Source organism: Chelonia mydas, chromosome 12 (assembly GCF_015237465.2).
Source record: "Chelonia mydas isolate rCheMyd1 chromosome 12, rCheMyd1.pri.v2, whole genome shotgun sequence".
Lineage (NCBI taxonomy): Eukaryota > Metazoa > Chordata > Testudines > Cheloniidae > Chelonia > Chelonia mydas.
In genome coordinates this window covers 4,271,095-4,287,531 of record NC_051252.2, presented here as the reverse complement: position 1 = coordinate 4,287,531, position 16,437 = coordinate 4,271,095, and the positions used below count along the sequence as shown (strand labels likewise).

The 16,437-nt window shown below is 45.1% G+C and overlaps 1 protein-coding gene across 2 annotated transcripts in view; it reads right to left on the bottom strand.

The window, feature by feature from the left end:
- Positions 1–16,423, bottom strand: part of TSNAXIP1 (translin associated factor X interacting protein 1) — a 63,505-nt gene extending 47,082 nt beyond the window's left edge. Inside the window, exon 1 of one of the 2 annotated variants that reach the window (XM_037878171.2) lies at positions 15,666–16,423. In XM_037878171.2, coding sequence (XP_037734099.1) covers positions 15,666–15,733 — 68 coding nt within the window. In that variant the 5' untranslated portion in view covers positions 15,734–16,423. The remainder of the gene's footprint in view (positions 1–15,665) is intronic. The other variant, XM_043526381.1, reaches the window with a different exon arrangement.
- Positions 16,424–16,437: the final 14 nt, after the last annotated feature.

Genomic DNA, 16,437 nt, shown 5'->3' with positions numbered 1-16,437 from the left:
ATTGTAGGGAAGCCATAAAGGCTGTTGTTGAGGAACATATGATGCATTGATTGATGGGTCAGGAGCTCTTTGTATTCTAGCCCTTTACCCTTACTTCCTAATCTTAAAGACTGTTTCTGTTTACAGTTGTTATCTAAGGCTGTTTATAACAAGTCTTCTCACTCTCCATGATAGTGGTGTTACTGGATGATAATTGCAATTACTTGCATCCTGGGTCTCTCAACCACTCTTGACAGATTTTTCATGAGTTTACTAATAAGTATCTGCAAAATCCTGGTAATAATTAGAGTTGGCTGATATCCCTCTAATTATCTTGTTGCAATGAAGAATGAAAACAGGGAGGCAAATGGCCTTGGTTCTCATACTCAGGGGATGTTTTTGAGGGTTTTTTTCTAGGATCATTTACCAAAATACTGATTAAAACTTGCAGATGTTTCCTATCTGTTTCACTCTCAATCACTGTGTTTTTCAGGAAATTTAGAAAATATTAATACTCATGTTTTTTCAAGCCCAGGGTAATGATTCCTACACTAGCTTTATAAACGTACTTGCAGCTATAAATGTACAGTAAAGCAATCAAATAATACATAAATAGCTCATGAGTCAATCAGCTCCTTCTCCTGTGACCCTGGAGCTTAATTCAAAGCTTATTACCTTGTTTGTGTAGTATAATCCCTGGAATAAAAAGTGGAAAATCAGGTCATTTTATGACTGCAAAATCTTTGCTGTAACGCAAGTAGAAGTCATTCGCCAGGATTGCAAGTTTTATGGAATCATAAGATGGATCATGGAAGCCATTTAAAAACCCATGAAACCTAAGATAGCCTCTTCAGTCTAATTCTCTTCCTAATTATAGTTAAATATGAAAAACTATTTTAAAACAACATTAAGGAATTTACTTACATCAACAAAAGCCAAGATTAAAAGGCCATCACAGGTGACGACTACACTCATAAGAACATAAAAATGGCCCTACTGGGTCAGTCCAAGGGTCCATCTAGCCCAGTATCCGGTCTTCCGACAGTGGCCAGTGCCAGGTGCCCCAGAGGGAATGAACAGATCAGGTAATCATCAAGAGATCCATCCCTTGTCGCCCATTCCCAGCTTCTGGCAAACAGAAGCTAGGGATACCATTCCTGCCCATCCTGGCTAATAGCCATTGATGGACCTATCCTCCATGAATTTATCTAGTTCTTTTTTGAACCCTGTTCTGGTCGTGGCCTTCACAACATCCTCCTCACTTAACCTTAGGAAACTGCACTGACAATGTGCTTATCTGTGGGATTTAGGGGAGGTTCCAGCAATAAGGAGGTTAAATGAGTCGAAAAGCATTCCACTCCTGACCCAACCACCTTCAAGAAACCCTTTTAATTCCCAAAACATCTCACCCCATTGGTCCACATCCCAAACTGCACAGATTAGCTAGCATCCACTCTTTATCATATTATTATTTATTTGCATTGTGGTGATGTTTAGAATAGTGGTTCTCAACTGATGGCCCATGGGCTGCTTGTGGTCCAATCAACACACAGATGTGGCCCATGTGACATCCTCAGGGCCATACAAGTAGTATATATATTGTGTGGCTGCAGCCCACATAACACACAGAGAGCTGCATATACAGCCCACAATGGTAAAGAGTTGAGAACCACTGGTCTAGAGGCTCCAATCAGTGGTCAAAGCCCCTTTGTACTAGACACTGTACAAACATATAACAAAGGGATGAACCCTGCCCTGAAAGGTTTTTAATCTAAGTATAAAGAAGCCAGGTGGCCAAATGACCAAAGCCATCTACTCAGAACTGGCCAATTTTCCAAGGGTTATCACATCCTGTTTTTCCTATGTATTGAAGCACCCGTGATGCAAGCATTAAGCACTGCTCTGAAACCCTGCCAACACCTACAACAAGAAAGGAGAGTTAAGTCCCAAGTGGCATTCTTAACCATTCCACTAAAAATGGGGCCACAACATTATTTATTAAAGGAAAAACCTAGCAGCAGCAGCACAGCACAGACTGAGGGCTTGTCTACACTACTGCTTAAGTCGATGTAAGTTATGTTGCTCGGGGGTGTGAAAAAAAACATCCCTCTGAGAGACGTAACTTACATCGACTTAAAGCGGCATCTACACTGAGCTATGTCAGCGAAAGAAGCAGAGTAATTACGTCAACGTAATGCATCTTCACCAGACACGCTACATCAGCGCCGCAGAACCAATTTAGCGCGGTAATGAAGACAAGTCCTGAGACCCTACACTAACAAATCAGAGCAAAGCCTTGGTCATACATACTATGTAAAAGGTCACACCCACATTGCAGAATAAAGAATAGAAAGGGTCTCTTTGGTAGTGTCTCTAAAGTGAACCCTTATCTTTAACGTAGAACTTGTGTCTTGAAATGGTAATATTCAAAAATATTCACCATCAAAGCACTCAGCATACCATCATCATATTGGACATTGGGGTACTCTAGATTAGATGGATTATAGATTTATTCCAAAATGGCATTTCCTACATCCATTGATTCATGTGAAATCAACGGAATTTCAGGGTGAAGGAACAACCCTGTAGGAACTTTAAAACATTTAAAAATATTTTGTTTATGCAGGCCACTGCAAGTAACCTCCTAGGACTGTCCCCATAGGCATTCAACAGAGCGTAGAGGGTGCCCACCCAAATGTTTCCCAAAGCAAAGTACTAAACAGAATGGAAAAGAATAACGCACGCTATACCATTACTGAACTAAGAGTGGTAGGTCCCTGTGATACCTGTTATGAAAATGATTGGCACATCCATGGATAGATCTGAAGAGGCTAAGTGAAGAAGTAAAAGGGGAAAGGTATATTCTCTCCACTGTAGAGACTATAATCTCCAAATTAGCTTGTGCAACAATATGTTCGCTAGTGTTGATGTCTGGGTAGTGGAACAGAATCCAAGCTGAAAACTTTTATAATACAGTTCAGAAGGTATCATTTTTGTAACCTCTTGTTTGGCATCACAAGCATCCCAGCAATTTTCCACAGGAAAATTGGAGATTCTCCAAGGTTGGGAGGGAATGGAAGTTCACATGGATGACATTTTAGTTGATAGGGGAATCAGAGAAAGAGCATCATAAACCAATAGCAGAATATGCACCAGGGAAGTCCTGAGTAGTAGATGACAGTGGGGTAAGCCCAGCTCATCTGTTTATGGGTCAAGAGATCAGAACAAAACTGCCAACCTTCATCCCAAGTGGCTCTACTTAAAGGATCTGAGGTAGAGATGCCAAATGTAAAATCTCAGGCTTTATCCTTTAAACATTAGAATGCAACTAACACTTACCAAGCTTAAACAAGGAGACCCAGTCCAAATAAAACTGAATTAGGAAAGATATTGGACAACTCCAGTTGTTAATGGATGAAGCTGCACCCCAAGATCCTGCATGGTTCAGGCTAACAGAGGTACAAAGAAGCTTGAAGAACAACCGGCAGGTAACCAACACAACTGATTCCAACCACGGATGCATGTTTCCCTTATAGCAATAGCACTCACAGCACAGCTGGAGTGAATGGGTGAATTCAGTAAATCTACTGAACCAGAGCCTACATCTTTGGGATTTGATAATCCAGATCAATCAACTGGACAAAACCATTCTCAATCACAAAACTGGGAAGCTAGTGACTCATCTGGGTAATTTGTTGTTAAAGATTATTTCTTGTTACAGGTTGTTTATACAAAAAACCCAGGGTGGATAAAAAACAATGATTTTTTTTTAATCTGACTTTTTTTATTTAAATAAAATTTTTTTGATAAGTTTTTTTCCCTCAAAAAGCATTTTATCTAAAGATAGTTTTAATTAAGATACATTATTGCTCAAAGATATATCATCATGGAGTAGGGATTATAAATTCTAATTCTATAGTATGAGACAATATATTCATGTAATGTTTAAAAAAAGTTTTGTAAATGAGTTCCAATAGTTAATGGATTAGGGACCCAATCTTATAGGGTTCCACAGGCTTCTGTATAGATTATTTAGGCTAATCTTTCTGTCTACCCAATGGGACTCAGTGCTCAGTCTAGAACAGTGGTTCTCAAAGCCGGTCTGCCGCTTGTTCAGGGAAAGCCCCTGGCGGGCGGGACCGATTTGTTTACCTGCCGCGTCAGCAGGTTTGGCCGATCACAGCTCCCACTGGCCGCGGTTCACCGCTCCAGGCCAATGGGGGCTGCGGGAAGGGCGGCCAGCATGTCCCTTGGCCTGCGCCGTTTCCCGCAGTCCCCATTGGCCTGGAGCGGCGAACCGTGGCCAGTGGGAGCAGCGATTAGCCGAACCTGCGGAGGCGGCAGGTAAACAAACGGATCCAGCCTGCCAGGGGCTTTCCCTGAACAAGCGGCAGAGCAGCTTTGAGAACCACTGGTCTAGAATACACCATCAGAGATGCTTAGTTTTGCAGTTCTCAAACTGTGGATTTGTGTCTCCAGAGGTAGCAAGATGCTTGTTAACAGCAAAAATGTTTTTAAAAAAATAATATATAAAGGTGAGAAATAACAGACCTCAACTCTATTGTCCCTCTGCAAATTTGTCTACACAGAGTCTATCCCTTACCTCTCTCTAAAACTGCAAAGTTTCAAAAAGTTCAGTGAATAGAAGATTGTGGGGGCAAAACATTGGACAAGGAGAAGTCTGGAGATAAATGTGAGACGCGAGGGACATATGCTTGTTTTGTTAAAATATTATATGTTTGCTGTTGAAGAAAAAAATCCAGAATACTTAACATTTAAACAATTTAAATGTCTGTCTGGTGATGTTCTCATCCCAATACAGCATGGCAAGAAAATCCTCCAAATATTAATGATTAACCTGTTGAATTGGAGATAGTTCACCTCTCAATGACTTCATAAACATCTGCTTCAATTGCCTTTGGTAAATGAAATAACCAAACAATCATTCATTTTCTGATATAGCTGTAAAACTAATCTGAAAAGTTTTCAAAATAAATACTGTTTAAAAATGTATAGTGTGTACCTTCTAAGAATGAAACCTACATCTATCTCGGAGTTGTGAAGAATATGTATTAAGGTTATATTAACCAACAAGAATGCACTCTTATGTAGAAAACCACGATTAAATAGAGTCTTCCTGACTAGAGATTTAAATCAAATCCACCCTGAAAAAACCTCAAACAAACAAAAAACCAAAACCCAATCAACCAAACCTATTTTATTCATTTTAATAAAGTTCCTTGTTCAGTATTAGAAGAAAGCAACTCTTTCTGAGATTCTTTACTAATGTTATATAACAGTACATGTCCAAAACGTGAATAGAATATGCTAGGGCAATATCCTCAGGGTTCTAAGTACCTATATTGTTCTTAACTGACCACTTTGTTTCAAAATGAAATTAAGAGAGCAGAGATCACTGTTCATGAAACAAAATCAAAATGCTTCCTCTATTTACAGCCACATTTAACTATTAAAACAATTGCAAGAACTAGGCTGACAATAAGGCTTATTCCAAACTAGGAAGCAAACAAAAAAAGCCATGCTCAGGGAAAGCAAAATCAATGCTTACCACATGGAAAAGACTGGCAGAGAGAAAAATGTTATCTTCAGACTTTGTAAAGGGAATAAATTATAAACAATTGAAATGTTAAATGAAAATATTAAAGAGTGTACTTTTTATTGTAAATGTGTATAATTGTGGCTAACACAATGTTATACATTGACAGAACAAAACCTATCATCTATGGCATAAGACTGGGATATTCTGAAGTACTGCAATAGGAATATATCTGCATACCAACTGTCCTTCATTAGGAGCCTATGGCCAGGATGATCTGTGATAATATCAGATCTCGATCTTCCAAGGTGGTGTTAATATTAAATTTACTCCTGGGGGAATTCTGTACCACTGTGCACATGCAGAATTCATGTCCCCCTGCAGATTTTTTTCACCACAGAATACAGATTCTGTTGGAGAGGTGATACAGTTACACTTTTAGCCCACCAAGGGCTGCTGTGGCACCAGAAGAGAGGGCAGCCAGCAGCTGTGTTCCTCACAGCTGGGCCAAGTGAGGAGTCATGGGAGAGACAGAGTGGGGCACATGGGGTTGCTGGGGAGTATGTCACAGACTGGGGTTCAGAATGGCTAGTGGGGGACAGAATGGGGTGCAGGCTCAGGAGCTAGTGGCATGACAGCATTGAGCCAGAGGTTAAAGGGGGGGGGTGTTGCAGGGCCACATGGGGTTGGGGGAGGCGGGTGCAGGGAAAATGTGCCTGACTGAATGGGAGAGGCTAGAGGTCAGCCAGGGTCTGCATAGGGGAAGCTCCCTAACTCCCAAAGAATCCTTCCCCCCACTGAAAAAAATCCATTCCATATTTCTCCCACCCACACCCAACAACCCTCCAAATTCACCCCAGGCTCCTTCCCTCTCCCTCAGCTCCTCTGTTACCCCTTACCCCCCAAGCCTTTGCACTGCCTCTGGGAGGTTCGAGAAATATGTTTCGGTTTTGTAGTTTGAACAAATTATTACTCAAAGTTCTGGACTAATATGCCTTGTAAGGAATCTCTGTCAAACGTATCCTGAGTCTTTTTTGTGTGTGTCTCTGTATTGTTACAGACATTCTTGTTGACAGGTATTTTGAAATAAATTATGCAAATAACCAAAACTAATGTGATTATCTTGTGTTACACTGACAACTAAAATATGCAGAATTTTAAAATACGGTGCACACAGTTTGTAATGTTTGGGCGCAGACTTCCCCTAGGAGTATCCATCCAGCGGTGACCATCATGCTGTAGGGCTGGAGCGGCTCTCAGGTGGAGGAGGCACAGAGGCAGCTCCTTCAAGTGCCAACAGCAATTTCTGCAAGCCCGGCCTTATTCCCAGGCAGAGGAACCTGACCCATCGTGTCCTGCCCACGCAGCACGCCCGTCACTGCATCCATCTCGTCCTACTTGTATGGAGCCCGCGGAAGCCGCTGCGTAAATAACCCCCTGAGCAGTGGTTTCTCCGGGAATTGAAATTAGGCGGGTGTTTGAATTTACAGGGGTGTGTGTGTGTGTCAGGGCCAATGAGGAGTGAGACTGTGAGGGTGAAGGTGCGCTGTATGGCACCATAGTAAAAACTGAAAAAATGTTTCATGACCATTTTATTAGATTTAACTCGTGTTTTAAAATCATCACACAAATTAAAGTTGGCTACTCAAGCTTCCTATGAAGCACTACGTCTACATCCTTCTTGGTTTCTTGTTATAATTTTGCACAACTCACTTAATGAACTTCTTGAATGCAATGTGTTCATCTTTGTTGGCTTCTCGTGTGTCCGGTACTTCCATTCTTTCAATTGATATGCTCATTAGTTCATTCACATGATCAAAACGAAGACTACTTCTTTCAGAACACAAAATTATATTCAATGATGAAAAAGAATGCTCAGTTGTAGCTGTTGTGACTGGGAGTAGCAAGAGATGAATTCCTACTTCTTTCATCCCAGGAAACATAGCACAAAGATCAGGTCGAGTCACTAGCGATGATAAAAAAAGAAGTTGAAGTCAAATCTTCATTCATTCGTCGTATGATATTCCACTCTGTGTTCAAATTCTCTATTCTGTCCTGAGCACATGGCAGCCCCATTGCTGGTAGTGCCTCACTCCACTCACCTGCCTGTGTTTTATAGGACAGGCATTTGTAAAATCTACGTAGAGGTTGAGTAGAATCTAGAAGTTGCTGTTGTGGATTTTTAAGAATCAAGTCTGTGTACTTTTTCAGTTGTCTTAAACACTTCTTGTCCTCTTCACTTAAGGATTCAATATAAATGCCTTCATTAGTCAACTTCTGGACTGAAGTCTTTGCTTCTTCCAGTACTTTTTCAATGGATAGCTCTCTGATTGATCCAAATGTAGCTTCTATTGCTGGACAAAGATCTACTACTGTTGTAGCAGATGCCTGGATGGCATTGTTTAATGACCCAAGCAGTTTCAACAGTAGACTTATGAGAGGGAGAATGGCAGTAGTCTTCTCTGAACATAGTAGCAAAAGTAATCCACCAGCCTCACTACTTAGATCCATCCCATCTTGATAGATACTTTCCAAAGCCAGTAATAATGGCTGGAGTAATTTTAAGACAACAACCAAGGATCGCTCATGAGAAAGCCAGAGGGTTTTCCCAGGTTGGACTAATATGAACTTCAGTCCCAGTGTATCTTCTATATTTTCCAAGATATTTAGTCTTTTTGGACTCTTGCTGAAAAAAGAATATAATGAAGACATTAAATTTATAGCTTTTAAAATGTCTTTTGAAGATTCTGCAGCTCACACTAGTGCTAGTTGGAGTAGATGGCCTCTACAGTGTGTATAGGAGAGATTAGGATTACACTTTTCTCTGAGCAAAGCTGTACTCCACCATGTCTTCCAGTGAAGTTTGCAGCTCCATCAAATGCACAAGCAGCCATCTGTTTGGGGTCCAACTGACAAGCATTTAACTCTTCTAAGATGTGGGTTGTTACAGATGCAGCCAATGTGTCTTCTATAACTTGAACATCTAGAAATGCATTTACTGGCCTACCGCTGACATCAAGATAACGTACTGTGACAAAGTTCCTCCTCTACCTTGGTGGGTCTTGCGCTTATTGGTGGATTTGCTCGCCTTGGAGCTTCACAGCAGCCCTCAGTTTGGCCATTTTTGTGAACCCATAGTCCAGGTTAACTCCTCCTGTGTCTGACCAGGAGTTGGGAGGTTTGGGGGGAACCCAGGCCCGCCCTCTACTCCGGGCTCCAGCCCAGGGCCCTGTGGAATGCAGCTGTCTAGAGTGCCTTCTGGAACAGCTGTGCGACAGCTACAACTCCCTGGGCTACTTCCCCATGGCCTCCTCCCAACCCCTTCTTTATCCTCACCATAGGACCTTCCTCCTGGTGTCTGATAATGCTTGTACTCCTCAGTCCTCCAACAGTATACGTTCTCACTCTCAGCTCCTAGCGCCTCTTGCTCCCAGCTCCCTTTTTTTTTTTTCCCGGAGCACCATGATTTATTGTCTTTGTGCACATACCTTCCCCAGCTGAGTCAGCTCACAAGGAATCGTTTTTTTCCCCTTTCAGCAGAAGCCTCGGTTTTGGCCTCTGGTTTACAGCAGACTAAACATTACCAATGCCACACAGTCACCAACCCACGCATGGGTTTGCTCAGGCACAGCAGGTGAAGGCTGCGGTGAGAACAGGGGTCGGTCCTTTCAACAGAGGCAAGAGCTGGGGCTGGCAGGTACAAGTGACACAATTAAAAAGAAAAATCGATAACCATTCCTGGAAGCACGACACACAACATCCATATCCATGTTACAATCCGCAGTATGGTCCTGATCGGGTGCTGGGCTGCACAGAGGCACTGTCCGTGCCAAGATCACTTTGGTTTGCGCCATCTCACCAGACCAGGAGCATGGGCTGGAGAGGCAGTGTGCAGAGCTGGCAGGAGGGGACGCCAGGCCCCAGGGCAGAGCAGAGCAGGGACTCTGGCAGGAGTCTGCCTTTTCTGCCCAGAGCAGCTCCCAGAATAGTGCGTGGCTTTGACACGCACAAAAGCTCACCCACGGGAGGTCAAGGGCTGCGGTCTGCTATGCTGCATTGTCCAGCTAGAGCAGACCCCCACCCACGCCCAGGAGAGCCTGGCTGTCCAAAGCAAATCAAGGGTCCTCCACTGTTGCGTGAGAGGTTGTTTTGCTGAAAAAGGTTTTTTATATCCAGCTGGTTTACAAGGGAAGAGGAGATGTCAACGGATCCCGATTCTCCACCCACTCAGTGTAAAGCCTCACTCACAAGCTACACTGGTGCTCAGCGAGAAGAGGGGAAAGGGGCCTGATCCTGCCCTCCGGGGGCCTAATTCTGGTCACTAACCCATATAAGTCAGGAGTAACTCCAGTGAAACCTAGGGAGCCGCACTATAGCGAGAGGAGAATCAAGCCCCGAACCTGTGCAGAGAGTACAAGTGCGCGCGCCTCAGTCGGGATTCTTTACTACTCACAGCTGCAGAGAATCCCAACACAGGAGCGTTCCTCCGCAGGGCTGATCAGACACAGGCAGCGCAGGATGGTGGAGAATCAAACCTGGCCCATCCCTTTAAACCAGCTGCTATCTACAGGTGAGAGCAGCTCTTGATATGCACCAAATGAAACACCCCAACACGTAGTATACATATTAAAAACCACACACATCCGAACGGGCTCGTTACAGCACTAGAGAGCTGGAAACGGAGCCATTTAAATTGCGCCATGATATAAAACTTCCCCTGCCCTCCCCCCGCGCCAGATACCCCTGGCAGACCCAGGTGGCCCAAGCTGTGATGTTCAGCTCTGACGTTCAGCTCTGACCACCCAGCCACGCTTGCGAGCAGCAGGACTGCTAAGGCCCTGCCTTGGATTCCACAATCACCAATACACATCTGTATAAATGACACACTATTATATTAAGAAAAGGTTCCCACACCGCAGAGAAAGCCAGACCTTTGTGTTACTGTCTCACTGATAACTGTACCAAAGCTTAAACAATAGCGATCTGGCTTCAGAGGGCTGTTTGCTCAATGCCAATCTACACGGAGGCACTAAACAATGGGCTAGTTACTCCCACTCAGGGCTGGCTCCCTGGACAGCTTCTCCGCTGAGCTTCTGTCAGAACTAACAGATCACTCTCCCTAGTCCAAAACCAAGCAGCCAGCAGGGGAGGGGGGCGCTGAGTCCTGCTTGGACACGTCTTTGAGCTTTTCACACAGATATTTCACTCCTTTGCCAAGGCTAGGTAAGTGCTAATGCATGCATTCGGTGGGATCTACACCCCCGATATGCCACTGGATTGTATCCAGGGCTGACCCTGCGATGTTTTAAAGCACTCTGTGGCGAGTAGCGAGCGGAAGTGGGATTAGGCACCAGCCAAAGCAGGCTGTTGCAGTCTGTGGTAATTGACCCCAGGTTCTTCCCCTGCCTCCCTGGTTTGTGAAATGCAATTTACAAGTTATATGCTCCAGGCAGCTGCTGGACATTCAGGTCCTGATTCAGCAAAGCACTTCAGCCTCTGCTGAAGCTTTAGGCTCCTGTTGAAGTGTTTACTGAGCTGGGGAATGAGACCAATTCAGATGCTCAACGGCAAGGTCAGAGTCGCTGAAATGCTAAGACCGAAAGGGAACTGTTTTGTCACAAAAATACTGCTCCAAATTCACCCCCGGGGGAAGCCAGAGTCACCCAGGGACAGGCTGTTTGTGTTTAAATAAGCTTCCAGGGAGCGCAGCTACTGCTGGGAGATAGCGCCATGCCCAAGGCAGGGCTAGGCAGACTGGTCTCACACCATAAGCGTGGTGATATCTGGCAGCTGCAGCAGGTCCTGGAGTCTCCCTGCCAAGCTAAGAGGCCAGTGAGTCAGAGAAATGAGGGCAGGATGTGGCCCGAAGGGGCTGAGATGAAGGGCCCATCTCCACTATTCAAGAGCGATCTTGTTCCCCCAGCACCAATAAAAGCACAATTCCATTTTATGAGAACAGGACTTTCACCATCGCCCCGAACCTGGCTGGATTCTGAATCCAGAACATGGCTTGGGGGGCAGAAGAGACACAATCAAGATCCCATCTACGCTACAATAGGGAACAGTGCCACAACAACAGCTGATATGCATTTGACAGTGTCAATGGGCCCTCGGAGGGAATCCTGCAGGGATGACGCTTCCTCACCTCCCACCAGCCACCCAGCTCCTTACAAGTGCACCACAAACTGAAGTGAACTCCTTTTTAAAACCAGGTGCCCTGATTAGCCTGCCTTAATTGATTCTAGCAGCTTCTTGATTGGCTGCAGGTGTTCTAATCAGCCTGTCTGTCTTAATTGTCTCCAGAAGGTTCCTGATTGTTCTGGAATCTTCCCTTCTACCTTATCCAGGGAAAAGGGACCTACTTAACCTGTCTTCTATTACTCTATTCTATTACTCTCCTGTAGCCATCTGGCCCGACCCTGTCACAGTACACAATAACTTAATACTTGATGCCCATTTGCATCGGTGCATTCATCAGCCATGTATGCAATTTTTTTGAATGTGGTGACAGTGTTCTTAACTTTTTCAACTGTTGAATCTTTCATTGTTGCACCACATGCTTCTAACCAGTCAGTTGAGTTTCCTTCAGAAATATAGTGAGTATTTTCTGGTCTTGTCTGGAACCAGTGTTCAACTACAGGATGAACAAGTGACAATGCACTCAACATTGACCTCCAGTTTGTAGTGTGTGGTATCTCTTGCTTAAATAGAAAGTATGATGCCACGGCCATGTTTGTTCACATGAACTGTGTTGTGTCTCCAGCATTCTTAACAGCTTCATTAAGTACTTGTAAAATTGACTTTGAAAGTGGGCTTATAAGGCTTTCTGCATGTTGATGCAGTCCAGAGGCCTGGTGTTTTGCTGCCTTTTCACATAGTTTGTCATCATTGGCTTTGCTGATCGGTCTGACAAACCAAGCTTCTCCACTTTTACCAGTTATAGCATTGGAAAGCTTTCCTTCTTTGTAAGTTTTTCTGCAAGAGGTGCACCAGTAGCCATTTTTTGTAACTTCAATAAATGGGAACACTTTGACCGACAAAAATTAGGAACTGCCTTTAAGACACTGAAGACACTTTCTTCAGTAGGTAGCTGTATTTGTGCTTTGGGCTGGTTGGATGTAGATACACCACCAAGATGACATGTTGATATATTCAAGGTGAAGAACACATCAAGAGCCAAGGTTAGTTTTTGAGGCCTTTGAGTGAAAAAATTATTGTATTTTTTTCGTCTTTTCATTTTCACTTTGACCTGCAACATATAAAAGAGATATGAATAAAGTAAATGTTTTGGTAGGATAATGCAAATTTAACACAAGGATAATGCAAAATACACCAAAACACATAACAGGTCTAGATTTCTAAAAAAATATAAATTAAAAAAAATGTATTTAATTTAAATTGACTTTTGAAATGTAAGCCATCATGGGATAAGAGGGAAGTCCTCTCATGGATCAGGAACTGGTTAAAAGATGAGAAACAAAGGGTAGGAATAAATTATCAGGTTTCAGAATGGAGAGAGATAAATAGTGGTATCCCTGAGGGGTCCATACTGGGACCATTACTGTTCAACATGTTCATAAATGATCTGGAAAAATGGGTAAACAGTGAGGTGGAAAAGTTTGCAGATGATACAAAACTATTCAAGATAGTTAAGTCCAAAGCAGACTGCAAAAAGTTACAAAGGGATCTCACAAAACTGGGTGACTGGACAACAAAATGGCAGATGAAATTCAATGTTGATAAATGCAAAGTAATGGACGTTGAAAAACATAATCTCAACTATACATACAAAATGATGGGGTCTAAATTAGCTGTTAACACTTAAGAAAGAGATGTTGGAGTCATTGTGGATGGTTCTCTGAAAATATCCATTCAATGTGTAGCGGCAGTCAACGAAGCAAACAGAATGTTGGGAATCATTAAGAAAGGGATAGATAATAAGACAGAAAATATCATATTGCCTCTCTATAAATCCATGGTACATGCACACCTTGAATACTGTGTGCAGATCTGGTCACCCCATCCCAAAAAAGATATATTGGAATTGGAAAGGGTACAGAGATGGGCAACTAAAATGATTAGGGGTATGAAACAGGAGGAGAGATTAAAATGACTGGGAATTTTCATCTTAGAAAAGAGATGACTAAGGGGGGATATGATAGAGGTCTATAAAATCTTGACTGGTGTGAAGAAAGTGAATAGGAAATGTTATTTAATCCTTCACATAACACAAGAACTAGCAGTCTCCCAATGAAATTAATAGGCAGCAGGTTTTAAAAAAACAAAAGGAAGTACTTCTTCACACAACATAAAGTCAACCTGCGAAACTCTTTGCCAGGGGATGCTGTGAAGATCAAAACTATAACAGGATTAAAAAAAGAACTCGATAAATTCCTGGAGCATAGGTCCATCAGTGGCTATTAGCCAGGATGGGGAGGGATGCAACACCATGCTCTGAGTGTCCCTCGCCTGTCTGCCAGAAGCTGGGAATGGGCAACAGGGCTTGGATCACTTGATTACCTGTTCTGTTCATTCCCTCTGAAGCATCTGGCCTTGACCACTGTCAGAAGATAGGATACTGGGCTATATGGACCATTGGTCTGACCCAGTATGACCATTCCTATATAATAATAAAAATGTTTAGTACAGAAACTCACCAACATAATGACCTCTCAAGACAGCAATGATGTGAGATAACAACGCTGGCAAATAATGTATTTTAAAAATCTTGGCCTACTAGGAAACATATATATATAAGTTTCCATTCCCAGTCACAAATCTAGCATTCTGGAGCAAAGTCACTAAAATACAGTCCCACAAACAAATGTTTATTTAACGTGCCCCTCACTTTTCCCTCCACCGCACCCCACTCACCGGTGTTGTCCTTGGTCAGTGGAGACTCAGAGTTCAGAGGTGCTTTCACGTGAGTTCACCTCCCAGGTGGGGGGAAAGAAGGCACCTTGCTTGTTCCTCCAGCTGCTCACTGTTCGCTCTGGCCACTGTTGTTCGTTGTGCCATGTTCACTCCACTGCTCTGTTGCCAATGGCCCTGTGCAGTCACCTTCTGCTGCCACCTGCCACTATGACCTCTGCGAGTCGGTCTCTTGCGGTTCCACCGGCTCTCAGTGATTTCAGCTGAGATCTCAGTGGGGGAACCTCACTACTAGTGCAGACTGGGCTGTCGCTTCCACAGAAACACTGTCCCCACAGCAGGACTAAGCACTTAGACCTGATTATCAGTGATTTCAGCTGTAGTGGTCACTTAACAGAACAAAAGACTCTCTATGGAGCCTAATCAGCTCTGTCTTTAAACAGTGGAGAGGGGCAGGTCAAATGGTACTTGTGACTCAGGCAGACCATCAAGCAAAACACTTGTCCCCACCCTCTCTCTTGATGCCCTCAGTCAGCATAGGCCAAGTACAGTTCTACTGCCCTTTATTCATACAATAAGAATAACAACATTTCATCTCCCCCCACCCCCATGCATTCAAGTGATTTGTAACCCAACCCCAGCCAAAATCTATTACTTGGGCAACACAGCTCTGTTTGCTGGATAGTAGGTAGATTAGCTGTGAATGTAAATACAACCTGGTCCTGAAGCCTTCCCCCCCAGCCCCCAGCTCATCACTAGCTGTCCGGGAGAGCTCATTTAGACTTTGCTTCCAAATCATCATTTGAAATTATTAGGTTGGCCAACATCACCGACATGAATGCACTGACATGGTCATAAAAACAGCAGCTGTAGAAGGAAGCTAGCCTATGCTCACACTTCTCAAATTACTCTACTTTTTCAGATACACCTCTTTTATCAGACACTGCGTATGCTTTCAAAGGGAGTATCAATGTTTCAATTTCAATTCACATTTCCAAACAGTCACTACATTGGCATGTAACTAGTTCACAAGACGGGGTCGGGAAATCACTGCCCCCGAGTAACTGCGGCTCCCTAAGCTGAGCGGCCCTTCTCCAGCCCCGCGTGCGCGGGTCGCTCGTGGGTCCGCGCCGCCCCCGGGCTCCGTCCCGCCGGCCAGGCTCGAGCCGCGGGGCGCGGTCCTCCGGCCGAGAGGGGCCGGCCCACGGCACGGGCTCCCCGCGGCGCGGACCCCGGCTCCCACCGCCCACGACCTTACCCGAGCGAAGGCGCCAGGGCCATGGCCGGGCGCAGGCACGGAGCGGAGGTTGTTGATACGGTCACCATGGAGACAAGCCCGGCCCCGCCGCCCAGGACCCCGCCTCTGCCATAGCTGGCCGGCGGCCGCCTGACAAACAGCTGCGCGCCAGTCCGAGCGCGTGGGGTCGGGGCAGGGGGAGGTGGGGACGGCTGGGCCTGCTTGAGGTGTCCCCGCCGAGGTGACCTAGCCCGCCAGCCTGCGTCCTGGGCAAGGCGACGAGTAGCGCTGAGCCGGCTACCTATGGGGGGGGTACCCTGGGGAAGGCGGAGGGCAGGCCGCAGGGGGTACCCTGGGGGAGGAAGGCTGTAGGAGAGTACTTGGGGAACCCGGGGGGGATGCAGGCCGCAGGGGGGTACCCTGGGGGAGGCAGGCTACAGGAGAGTACTTGGGGAAATGCAGGCCGCAGGGGGTATCCTGGGGGAGGAAGGCTGTAGGAGAGTACTTGGGGAACCCGGGGGGGATGCAGGCCACAGGGGGGTACCCTGGGGAAGGCGGAGGGCAGGCCGCAGGGGGTACCCTGGGGGAGGCAGGCTGTAGGAGAGTACTTGGGGAAATGCAGGCCGCAGGGGGTATCCTGGGGGAGGAAGGCTGTAGGAGAGTACTTGGGGAACCCGGGGGGGATGCAGGCCGCAGGGGGTACCCTGGGGAAGACGGAGGGCAGGCCGCAGGGGGTACCCTGGGAGAGATGGGGGGTGGGGTGGATGCAGGACGGGTGCCTTAGGGAAGGCGC